At 44.5% G+C, this 12,726-nt stretch overlaps 1 protein-coding gene across 4 annotated transcripts in view; it reads left to right on the top strand.

Moving 5' to 3' along the window:
• The window catches only part of mrtfba (myocardin related transcription factor Ba), a 32,116-nt gene that overhangs the window by 7,377 nt on the left and 12,013 nt on the right, over nucleotides 1-12,726 (top strand). For 2 of the 4 annotated variants that reach the window (XM_044013828.1, XM_044013827.1), the window contains exons 4-17: nucleotides 2,036-2,101; nucleotides 2,237-2,292; nucleotides 2,396-2,471; nucleotides 2,708-2,869; nucleotides 2,984-3,168; nucleotides 3,284-3,406; nucleotides 3,525-3,775; nucleotides 4,622-4,787; nucleotides 5,145-6,179; nucleotides 6,264-6,386; nucleotides 6,481-6,657; nucleotides 6,790-6,924; nucleotides 7,094-7,154; nucleotides 7,403-10,422. In XM_044013828.1, the coding sequence (XP_043869763.1) occupies nucleotides 2,036-2,101; nucleotides 2,237-2,292; nucleotides 2,396-2,471; nucleotides 2,708-2,869; nucleotides 2,984-3,168; nucleotides 3,284-3,406; nucleotides 3,525-3,775; nucleotides 4,622-4,787; nucleotides 5,145-6,179; nucleotides 6,264-6,386; nucleotides 6,481-6,657; nucleotides 6,790-6,924; nucleotides 7,094-7,154; nucleotides 7,403-7,914 (3,128 nt within the window). In that variant the 3' untranslated portion in view covers nucleotides 7,915-10,422. Of the gene's footprint in view, nucleotides 1-2,035; nucleotides 2,102-2,236; nucleotides 2,293-2,395; nucleotides 2,472-2,707; nucleotides 2,870-2,983; nucleotides 3,169-3,283; nucleotides 3,407-3,524; nucleotides 3,776-4,621; nucleotides 4,788-5,144; nucleotides 6,180-6,263; nucleotides 6,387-6,480; nucleotides 6,658-6,789; nucleotides 6,925-7,093; nucleotides 7,155-7,402; nucleotides 10,423-12,726 lie in introns of those variants that run through there. The other 2 variants (XR_006358243.1, XM_044013829.1) reach the window with 2 other exon arrangements.

Raw genomic sequence — 12,726 nt, 5'->3', positions numbered from 1 at the left:
GTCTTCCTCTGTGTGGATAAACAACTCAGTCATTTCAATCTTTGCTCGCCTCGGCCTGTTGAGGTCATGGGGTCAGCTTGTGTTTGTCAGTCAGGCTGAACAGAGTTTCCCGGAGTTATTGAGGAGAATGCCACAGACTGGAAGTATTTATGAATCACCTTGAACAAACATGTCCCCCCCCACTGAATACCTTTCTCTCGCTATTCACTTCACGGGGCTTTTCCGTTATACATATTCGAGCGCTACTCGGCTCGACGTGACTTGACTCCGCTCGGGTGTTTTTGCATGACATCCGACGCAAGAATCAAACATGAGTGTTACAGCGAGCATACGCGGCTGCTGTCCCCAAAGGTACACCGCGGTCTGTCGTCGAGGTGCAGACGTTACTGCGATCGGTGGCTGACGAGAAGATACAGGGGGAGCTAGACGGAGCCAAACACGGTCTGTTGGGAGGTTGTCAATGTCACAGCAGTTTCGACCCCGCCCACGTTGAGGAGGTACTATTAAACAATGGAAAACGACGTGCCCGATACCCAAACCAGGTCAAGTAGTGAGAGCCGAGTAGTGCTAGAACTGTATAATGGAAAAGTGCCATTAGTATGACTTCATCTGTCAGGGTTGTTGACCCTTTGTTCCCCCACTTTCCAACTTTCTCTGTGAGTTTATAAACAGTAGCCAGGGTTGAGTTTTTGTCAGTGTTTACCACAGCGGTTATTTGCACATGCGTGCATGTTATTTCCAAACAAAGTTTGTTGAAAGTTTTCGCGAAAGGTGACGTAATCAGTGGATGACGATTGGAAAATGCCATTGTCATCGACTTGTGTGTAAAACCTCAACAGTGCCGGTTGTTTCCTGCTGGAGCAAAATATTGTTTTTCTCCGTAAGCTTCGATGTGTCACATTCTCTGAATGGAGAAGTGTCTGTGCTCATGGCTGGTGTTGATTTTGTGCAAATCTACTTGTTCCACTTCCCTCTTACCGTGGGACTCGAAAGCACGTCAGAATAGTTGTGTCGTTGTGGCAAACTCGTTCTTTTAGGCACAGGTTACATCACATACATTTGTTGTGATGTGTTGAGTCACTTACTTGGTTTTTCCCAGTGTAGTCCTCCGTGTCTGGCTGTTTGAATCACTTCTAGCCAGAAAACTAACCCTCCTCAACTGAGTGACAGAGGGATAAAGAAATACAGGAGGTAACCAGTGTTGCAGTGCTGCAGATTTTGCATTGTTACATCATTGCCTAAGATGCATATTTTGGGCGTGAATTCAAAGGCTGTCAAACTGGATTCAAATGGCTTCACTACTCCATTGTGTTTTGGACTATTCTACCAGGCAGTAGTAAAAACATGGCCTTCGTGGAGACACTTAACAACTGCTGCGCTAGTTTCAGCGCAAAAGCAGGTGAGCATTTTTCTTGACTTGCATTGATAGTATGGTGCTTATCGTTCAACTCAAGTAGACTTGTGCTGCCGTGTTTTGTTGGTGGATGTCAGTCTTTACCTCTCGTTGGTTGCTTGGTACCTTTTTTAAATAGTTTTTTTGGGCGGCAGTTTTCCGAGGAATTAAACAGCAGGTTTGTGGGGTGGAGTGGCGCAGTGGTTAAGACCAGTACCCTGTGTGCGAAAGACGTCATGATCGCAATGGTCGCAAATTCGACTCCGCCCCTGGCGGATTGTACACAATTCCATTGTAAGTCGCTTTGGATAAAAGCGTCTGCTAAATGACATGTAATGTAATGTAATGTAATGTAATGTAATGTAATGTAATGTGAGCACATAATAATGAACTGAGAACTGTCAGACTCTGGTTAAATTCAATTAAAACTCACATGGTGTCACGCTAGCATGTGCCTCAACTGTAACTGAGCTCATTAGATGGTAATAATGTTATTAATTATGTCAGCATGTTGACTCAAAAGCAGGATATGACTTAGACCCGGGGGAAGGTGAGAGGTTAGTATGCGGTTACCTCCTCAGTTTGATCTCATTGTCCTCCCTTTTTTTTCCTCTTCTTATTTTCCGTTTATTTTGCTTTCAGTCCTGCAGTTGAAGCTTCAGCAAAGGCGAACCCGGGAACAGCTGGTGGACCAGGGCATAATGCCACGTGAGTATCAGTAATGCTCGGCGTTCCATCACTCACAGAGAAGCTTATGTGGACTGATTGGCTTTCTAATAACAAACCTCACACCAATAACTGACACAATATATATGTTAACTTGATAAATGTGTTGTTCCACAGCTCTCAAAAGCCCAGCAGCTTTCCATGGGCAGATTCGCAGCTTGGAGAGAGCCAGGGTAAGGCGCTTAGTTGGGACTGAATTGCTCAAATCTGAAACTTGTGGAGTGCAGCAATTGAGTAAACGTGCTAACTGCTATATCTCTATATCTTTTCTATAAGACTGAGAATTTCCTGAAGCACAAGATCCGTAGTCGCCCAGAGAGAGCAGAGCTGGTCAGGATGCACATCCTACAGGGTATGGATCATTCTCTGGTTCACAATATGCACGCATGTGTTTCTTGGTACAGGAATAGAAATGCTGTCTTCACATGGCAGCATGAAGAACGTCCTCTTACTGTATGTATGTTAAGCACCAGTGGACCATGCAATTGAGAACATGGCTATCACATTTGAGAAAGTGCAAATAAAGTCAGAACATTTGAAACTGTGGTCAATATGTAATGTTACATGGCTGTGTGTTACATCTTCCAGAGACTGGAGCGGAGCCCTCACTCCAGGCCACGCAGATGAAGCTGAAGAGGGCCCGGCTGGCCGACAACCTGAACGAAAAGATCGCCCAGAGACCCGGCCCAATGGAGCTGGTGGAAAAGAACATCATCCCAGTGGATTCCAGCCTTAAACAAGCCATCATCGGTAAGAGACATGGCAAAAAAAATACCTTTATTTAAACAACGTGGAAAAGACACGTAGAATTATGGAGGTAAAGTTGCTGTGAGAGGACTTAACGGCATTCTGTTTTTCTTTTAGTGGGCCAGGTGAATTACCCTAAGGTATTGGATGAAGACAGTTGTGAAGCCCTGTCCCCGGATCAGCCAGCCAGTCAAGAGTCTCAGAGTTCTGCACCTTCACCAGGAGAGATCAAAGCCCCAGAGACGCCTTCTCCTGCTCCTGCTCCAGCACCACCACCATCGCTCCCCAGCACCATACTGCAGGTTCTGTGTAGAGAAATTGTCCTGTCCTGTAATCCCAGATTTTGCTCTTATCAATAAGACATACGCTGTTTGCTGTTTGTTTGTTTTTCTAAATGAAGTCCTTTTATTTTTTCAGACCTTCCCAATCTCTAAACAAGCAACTTCAAACATTGTGCAAGTGATTTCTGCCAATGAGATTCTGGCCAACCGCGCAACTTCTACCCCTGCTCCCTCGAAACCAGGCCCAACACTGATCAAAGTGAGGCCAACAAACTACATCACCTCAATATAATAATATAATATTGCTGTCTGCTGTGTGGTCCGGTGCTGTTTGACAGAGCGTATATATTTTGAAATGATTTCTCTCCCCAACACAGCAAAGTCAGCAGAAGACGTCCTCAGAGAAAAGTCGCAGTAAGAAGGGCAAAGAGTCGAGGCCCAGGGTGAAGAAGCTCAAATACCACCAGTATGTTCCTCCAGACCAGAAGCAGGAGACCAGCGAAGAACCAATGGACTCCTCTTATGCCCGACTACTGCAGCAACAGCAGCTGTTCCTCCAGCTGCAGATCCTCAGCCAGCAACAGCAGCAGCACTACAACTACCAGACCATTCTACCAGCACCACTCAAGTACGTCAATAAACAAGTGCCCTCTTCAAACATTGGGAAAATGTGTTAACCTCTATCCACACCAAGTACCATAATACTCTGATAGTTTCAACTTTAATTTGATTGTTGTACTCCAGTTACAACACTGACAGCTTATCAGAATCTAACTGAAAGTATGAATGAATATTTTCTTCATAAGATGACAGTGCTTTATTCTCCTGACCTCTCTGTCTTTTATGAATCCATTTATCCGTTTACTGCAGTAATGGCTCATCAGCATTGATTTTCCAAAGACCACCAACCCAGCTGTATTGTGTGTGCTACAGATTTCGGGACATTACAATTCATCAATGTGAATGCTTGCTCAAATTGTTGGTTTTTATGTTTTTACTTGCATACCTCTCATCTGGCTCCTCTCCATGACAAACAAGCCAAATATTGTTGTTTTCAACAACCCAGCGTCCCAGTAGCTGGTTTCCAATAACAACCCTGCTTTTAATCATATTAATAACTAACAGGATGTTGTTTTACCAGCTGCTGTTTTCATAAATGTCCTCTCAGCAGCTGCACAGCTGAGCTCTCTTTGAACTGTGCTTGTTGCGCTATGGTTTGGTTGATGGGTTTTGTTAGTGAGGCGCAGGGCAGGGGTTGGACTGTCTGTTCATATTGGTGGCAGATTTCCTCTCTCTGTTTCCTCTCTGCAATATCTCAGCAACAATACTCTTTTGTCCACTGTCTCTCTCTCTCACACCTCCTCTTCCTCTTTTTCTGGGTTTTTTTTTTTGTACTTGTGTGACGGAATTATTTTCTCCAAAAAGAAAAAAAACCCATGACCTCAACATATTTTGCGTCTCTTTCTTTCTGTAGACCTGTGGCAGAGGGTCAGAGCAGCGCTGCCAGCAGCCTGCCAACCTCTATTGTGGTGTCTCTTCCCACTGCCCCTCCACCTCCCTCGCTCACCACAGCTCGGCCAAATAATTCACTGTCAAACCGCAAGCCGGGAGTCTTACCTGCCAACCTGGAGGAGATGAAGGTCTGTGGAAACTTATCGTCGTGTCAACTTCACACCTGTGCCTTTTGGAACATCATGTCTTGGCAGTTTAAAAATGTTCCAATCATCGTAAATCAAAGAGATATTGACCTTGGTCTTTACAAGCCTGCCCAGCTGTTAAAACTGAACTATATCAAGATTACTACACAGGAACTTCTTTGGAATCTGGCATTTCTAATATGGTTGACAAAGTTTTGTCCCGTCCTGAGGAAAATTGACTCTTAATAAGATGTAATGTGTGAATTAGCGAGCTTAATGCTAAGCTAAATGTAATTTTCATCCAGTCACAGACACCTGTAATTCCTAATTCCTTACATGATCACTTTTTCATATTTGCAGGTGGCGGAGTTGAAACTGGAGCTAAAGCTGCGAAGCCTTCCCGTGTCAGGGACAAAGACTGATCTGATCGAAAGACTTAAGCCTTTCCAGGAAATTCCTGCCACATCTGCTCCTCCTACCACTACCACCTCCATCCCCATGGAGGTCACCACTGCCTCTAACACCATCACCACCCCTGCCATAGTTTTCCCTATCAAGCAGGCGGCTCCAGAGAGCGCGCACTCGACACCACCAGTCTCACCCAATCCGCCTGAAGCCTCCACCCTGCAGCAGGATGTGAGCATGTGTGAGGCACCTACTGAAGCACAGACGGTGAGCTGCGGCACAGCAGCTCCATGGTCTTCACCTCCTCCGTCCAGTCACGTGCCGGAGGAAAAAGATCGGAGGCTCCATGAGAAGGAGCGGCAGATAGAAGAGTTGATGAGGAAGCTGGAGCAAGAGCAGAAGTTGGTGGAGGCGCTGAAGATGCAGCTGGAGGTGGAGAAGAGAGGCCAGGGTGGCTGCGTTCCTGACTCGGTATCTCCCAAACTCAGCTCAGTCCCTCCTGTCCTGAATTCAAATGTAGTAAAAATGGAGGGCGCGGTTTTGTCAAACTGTTCGTCCACCGCTGCTAGTATCCCAAACTCTATCATAGGCTCCCACACTCTCTCTAGCCCCCGACCAACTATGGTGAAGTTGGAGGATGTGACTGTTTCTGCTGGCAAGCCCATCCAGCTCATGACAAAAATCCAGCCCCAAGCCCCGCCCCAAGGAAGCACGAGCCCACAGGTGCTCCAGCACCAACAGAGAAGTCCCAAACTCCAGACTCGGCCCCAGTCCCAGCCCACAGCCGCCAGCCTGCAGCAGTTCTTCATTAGCCACCCAGGTGGAGTCTCCCAGGTGCTGGGTCAGCCTCAGACCCTTTTAACCACGTCAAGGCAACCTCAGACTCTGCTGACCACTACTGGCCAGGCTGGGACTCAGATCCTCCTCCCAGTGTCACTTCCCAACAATGCTACTGCAATCCAGTTGCCAAGGACCACTGTCAGCCTGCAGGTAAGTGACATGTGTTATGGTTTTAAAATTATGATTCAGTCGCAGTCGCAGACTCATGACTCGTCTCTTTGTCTCTGCATCCAGCCTGTTCTTCAGGCCACAGTCTCAAATCCAGGTCTGATACAGGCCTCAGTTCCTCAGCTGCAGAGCACTAAGATGGACACAGCTCCTAGTCAGCAGATAGCAGGCCACAACCCACTGCTTCAGGTCAGTCGTTACTCGTCGACACATCTGTCATGTTACGCTGATACTGAGCTGTTGATAGGTTATGGACTGATGTCTTTCTCTTGTGCCTTGACAGACTCTGACAATGTGCAATAATACTACTGGTTTGGAGAACCAGACTAGACCCGAGATAAATCCCCAGAGTTTCCTCAGACGCTCCCCAGAAACCAGGGTCTCTCCACGGGCTTCACCAAACCGCCACATTGCCAACGGATCTCTTCATAAGGTATCAGAGCAGCGTAAATGCCAGAGTGTAAGCGTTAGTTTTGGTTAAGTCATTGCCACGTACTGGATGCATTTTAAGTGCTATCTTGTAATGTTTGCTTTATACATGTCAGTGCTTTTTTCCACCTACAGTTTCTCCACTTGCCTGTTTCTCTTCCAGTCTCCCTCTCCCCAGCCTGCCTTTATCCTCCAGCCCACCGCTCTCATGACTCAGCCTCCAAAGACACGAGAGCCTCCCCGCTACGAGGAGGCCGTCAAACAGCGCCGCAACATGCACGTCAACAATGCCTCGCAGGTTAGATACTCGCCAATAATCACAGTCATTACAACTCACTCGCAACATATTATACAACAGCTTAAAAACAAGTACAAGTCCATGTTTTGCAGTGTTTTTAGCCTTAAGTAATTGCTCTGCTTCGTGTGGTACCAGATTCAAATCTCTTAACCTCTGACTTTGTCCTCAGGTTCCTACGACAACCAGCCAGCAAATGGATGACTTATTTGACATTCTCATACAGAGTGGAGGTAAACTTAGTCTGTTAAGTATTGTAGGAAGGTTCAAGGTCCAGTGTAACATGTTGGAGCAAGTGTATAGTCACCTAAAAATAAAAATCATTGGGTTTTCTTCTAGTCTTAGAATAAGCCTTGTATATACTTTATGGAAGACATTGTCTTGAGCTGCCCTGGTTATATTATTATTTGAAAAGTCTATGTTTCTAAACACGTTAGTTAATAATTCATTTTCTTCATTCCTTTGTCCTGCTCTTTCCCAGAAATCACACCATTCATCCAGCAGGAGCCCCCAGTGTCTCTCAGTAAGACTCTCCCAGTCACAGCCAGTATCACCACCCTGCCCGTCAACACTGCCCTCTGCAGACCTCCTCCACAGATCCATTTGGCCCCTCCGCCCAGTCTGAGCCCTGTTGTTGACCCCAGCCTGGCCAGCCTCTCCTCTCTGGCTACAGACAATCAGCTGGAGGACTTTCTGGAGAGGACACTGGCTGACACATCGCCGGCCTCGGACCTGCGCACGCGGGGCCTGATGGAGGAGCTTCAAGCTCAGCTGATGGAGCAGCATCCCTACTCACCCATGGACACGTCAGACCTGTCCTTCTGCGATTCCTCCTCACCGCCGTCAATTAACATGGGTCTGTCTGACCCGGCACTGGATAATATGGAGTGGCTGGACCTCACCATGCCGCCTGGACCTGCAGGGGCACTCACACCACTGGGGATCCCAACAGACTTCCTGGATACCCAAGATCTGCAGCTGCACTGGGACTGATGGAGGACGACAGCTGAGCAGCATCTGAGCCGGGAGTGAAGGATGGATGGATGAAAAGATGAAGACCGTGGCAGCCATAAAAGGGTTTGAGTTTAAAGACTTCAAAGGAAACAGAAGGTGAATATATCACTCTTAATAGTACATCCATACCATCTGTAATATTCCCACTATACTACAGGAGATACCTTGTACAGGCAGCACACTGATGAAGCTGAACTACAAGCAGGATTTAAAAGAAGGTCTGAAATGTCATCACTAAGGTGATGGAGATGAAGGGATTTTTAACAGAGAAGACTTTCAGTGGCGGTTTACGGAAAGAAGGGAGACGGAGCCAAATGTAGACAATTAAGCATGAACTGTTTGTAAATACTGTTCACACCACACTAAAACAATGCCACGTTCTCTCGGAGAACTCGAGTCGTGCTGAAGGCTGAGATTACCCAGTCATTCCTACCGGAGGTGTTGCAGGTTGGCTTCCCAGTAGCTGTGTTTACATGTGCAAAATTCCCAAAAGATTCCTTTTTCCGATTGGAGTTTTTTAAAAATTCCGTCGTTTGCATGGACGCGAAATTAAACGACCGCGTTGTGGTCCGCGTACACAACACATCCTTCAAGCATTCCGTCAGAACGGACTATTTTGACGTTAGCGCAGTGTATATACGCTGCATGTGTCCGCTCATCCTCTAGCTGTCGATGTCATTTTCCTCCTCTTCTGCGTCTTTGACAAAACGGAAACACGTCTCATTTGCGTGGAACAGACACCAAACCAGTAAGTCCTGATCAGATCGCCATATACAGTACCAGCCCTCTCAATTGGAATTCAATTTGTGTCAGAATTCCCGATCAGGCCTTTATTCTGATTAATCGTGTCCATGTAAACATAGCTACTGACTCCTGCATCTGTTTACTGTGTGAGCACAGTAACAGTGCGCAGATGCATCTGTAGGTGTAGTGATTCGAAGGCCTTTGTCCCACTGAGGCTCACTGTGCCATACCGGGTTATAAAAGGTGGTAGTTGCTGTGGTAAATGTAGTTTGGATCAAAAATATGTTGGATTATACACTTCAGGTGTTGAATTTTTCAAGGATGTAAGTGCAACCGCTTATCCAAGAAACACTTAAGACTAAACCGGTTTATAGAAGATATTTGAGAAGGTGTTGGACAGTCAAATCAATCCGTTTACCTTTATGGTGTAATGTCATCTCAGAGGCAACTTTAAAAACTGTCCTAACTGAGGTCCACACTGGTCCAGCCTCCTACATACTGTAGAATGTTTTGTTTCCTGACTAATCTGATATGCTGTATCAGACGTGACTGTTTTTCCGCTGATTCACCGCGGCCATTTTGGGTCAAGCTGATGAACCAGTGACTCTAAAGAACAAAAGACTGGACTCCAGTCGGACGATGAGAGGAGGCAGCTCCTCCGACCACAAGTTGAGAGCTATGCACTAAAGAGGCCGAGGGACAGAACGACGAGCCTCATTCACCTCAGAACAAGGAAATGTGAACTCTGCATATCCAAGGTGATTGTTAATACAGAGTGATCGAAACGATCGAGTGGCCGATCGCTCGCGTGATACTGCAGTTGTTGGCCAAGTCTCTTACTTTTGAATGTACTTTTTGAAGAAGAAAAAGAAAAAACAAAAAACAGGAATTAACTTACAAAGTTGGCAGCTTTTTTTTTTTTGGGTCTGATAATAAACTGACAGAAACAGCAGAAAGGGAACAAAACAACATTTTACGAGACACACATATGTAGTATGTGTTAACTCTGTGACGCTGCAAGAAAGATGTCTTTGGAGAAAATGAGCTTTATATCCAGCTTTCCTATAATACCCCTGCACTTTGTGTACGTATGTGGGTGGGAAATAACTGCAACACTAGCCGATCAACTTCAGTCTACTTTACCAGCTTCTTTAACTCGAGACCAAACATCATCTAGGGGATCTTTGGCTGGTGAAATAGTCTGATGGTGACGCATCAGCTGCTGCGGCCTGTAGACAAAGTTAGTTTCCTGATCGTGTGTGTGTGTGTGTGAGAGCGAGCGTGAGAGAGAGAGAAGTAAGCATGTTGATTTATGGGTGGATGTGCGTGTGTGCGTCTGTGTACGTGTGGAATTGTCTTCCTGTCTCTTGCATGAACATCTGTGCGTCTCCGTGTGCATGATTGTGTTCACGTTTAATCTCTGGCTGTTTCTCGCTCCCTCGCAGCCACCGCCGCCGCCCTCCTCCGTCGTATGACGTCGCTAATAATCTATGAAAATCTAATTCTTTACGCTTGATTCTTGCGTATTCTATACTTCAGAAGGCTTCTGATGACTGTTGTAAATCTGTGTTCATTCAGTGTGCTACAGTCAGAAATGCACAGACGCCTTTGAGGGCTTGGCTCCCTTTTTAAAGTCGTCATAAATACTCAGTATTTTTGTTTTCAATGGATTGCATCATATCCCACTAAATGTTTCCTATCAACTCTAAATAATGACACTGATTTATGACGGTTGTTTTTTGTTTTTTGATGCAGTCTAACTGTCTGGCACTTTGAGATAAGATTGCTTTTTTAAATTCTCTTTTTTATATCAGTCATGTTCAGTGAAATTAGAGTTAACATTTTAACCACTTTGTTGTGGACACTAGAGGGCGCTCGTGCTCCAGTTAACGACGGCATGAAGGCACATTGTCAGTGGTTCTTCAGGGTTGTTTCTGGCAGAATAAAATGGGCTATTTGTCTGTCCTTTTTTTGTTGTTTTCACATTCTTTTTTTGCTGTCCATATCAGCAATAATGTGGAAACCTGAGCTAATGTGACTGAGAGCCCTTTATATCCACACTTTACTTGTCAAAGTAGATTTGATGCACACTGCTGCAGTCACACATTTATCATCAGATCAGTTGGATGTGCCCAAACCCACTTTGCTGATAGAGTTGCACCAAATACTGCACAGACTGGCTTCGTTCTATGTTTCCACGACACCTGTATTTTCCTCCTAAATTGCTGTGAGTGGTCAGTCCTGCACAGGATGAACACAAGAGTCACTAGTTGATATATGTGTGTCCTATAGAAGAGTTGACACTTGTAATTAATTATCCTCATTTCTTTGGTTTGTCCATTTAAAGGCTCAGACGTGATATTTTTGTTGCCAAAAGGCAGTGGAACATATGTTTTGTTTTTGTTTTTTAGGGTGAAAAATCACGTTTCTTTTGCGTGTGTAGAATCAGATTTCATGTGTATATTTTTGGTTTGTTGAGGTTTTCTTTCTTCATATCTGACAGAACCGTTTGGCTGCAATAAATCTAATTGAATTTACTCTTGGTGAGGTGAAGCCACCGACTATTGGCCATTGTTGTTGCTGACTGGTGAGACGGGGACAGCTGAAGGCAATAACAGGTGCTCTCCCTTGATATACTGTACTGTATGTCAAATCCTGCCTTGATTTTTATTAACGTAGGAGCCTTTACTGCGTACAGAGTAATATATTCGTGTCTAATTTCAAAAACATGTCATATCTGAGTGCTTCAATTTGAATAACCCAACATCAGCTTTTCTGTTCCTGCTTGTCCTCATTTGCCCGTCAGCCTTTACTGTCACGTGAATACTGTACATTGTCAGGTGGAGCAGCTAAACACTATAATAGAGCTTAGTCCAACGTGTTTATTTACAAGGTTCTCCGCCCTAGTCCCATCATTTACACGCTTCTTTGTAGCCTAGTCTATTCTCTATATTCACCACCCCATGCCATGCCTCTTGTCGTTTGTAATGCCATATGTTTTGCACATTGTGTACATATTTATATAGATGCAATGCATATTTTTATACATGCGTGTAACATCCGTGGGCTCTCTATTTTGTAAATACTCAAAAAAAGATGTACTGTATGCCTTTATGTGTCAATAAAATTTGGTGTACTGTGAATGCATTTTCTGAAGTTGATTACAGAATAAATGACATCCAGACAAATGACAGACTGACGTTTTTATTTTACTGTCGTTAATGTGGCCTCCCAGAAGAACTGAAGAGAAATGGGAGAATTAAGGAAGCTCTAGTCGGTTTATGAAAACACTTTTGTTAAATTTGGATTATATAACCATGTTTGCGTGTGTTCAGTATTACATTTCTTTTTAACTTTTATTTCATAGTTTATGACAATAATTAAATGAGTGCTGCTCCTTTTTTATGACTTTATTTAAGGCATTTTCGAATATATAAACTTACAAAAACTTACAAAAATACCAGTGCTGCTTCTAAAGGTTAGCCTTTGTATCCCCAAAAAACATTGGCATTATGTTCTGTGAATAGTTTGTTAGATAAACTGTAACTAACCTTAGCACCTTTATTTTCCATAAACATGACCCTGCTTGAGAATGACATGCCCAATATGAATATTACTCGGCAACTGTAAGTCTATAATATGAATAAGGAGTATAAATATCAGTGCGTCTGAATGAAAGGATGATGGGACACAAAAAAACATATCCACTTAACAAAAGGTCCAACATAGAGAAAAACCCCACTGTATAATGATCAAGTTAAAGCTAACATGTAGCAATCTATTAGCACAGCATCTTAGCATTATCTGACACAGGTGTTATGTTAATTAAGTTAGGCTTAGTAAGACGAACAATGGTTCCCCAAAGCAAAAATACTAAAGTAGATGTTAAAAACAACTATCTACCCCATGTAGAAGCTTTTTCTTTCGACCTTTTAGTATTTATTGTACGTCCTAACGGCTGTGATCACGTGATTTTATAAGACCACCTGCTACTTGGTTTGATTGGCAAAGGGGGCGGGACCTACGTCACGCAGGTGAAACGCGACC

This window comes from Solea senegalensis, linkage group LG18 (assembly GCF_019176455.1).
Source record: "Solea senegalensis isolate Sse05_10M linkage group LG18, IFAPA_SoseM_1, whole genome shotgun sequence".
NCBI classification, from domain to species: domain Eukaryota; kingdom Metazoa; phylum Chordata; class Actinopteri; order Pleuronectiformes; family Soleidae; genus Solea; species Solea senegalensis.
This window is presented reverse-complemented; position numbering and strand designations above follow the sequence as displayed.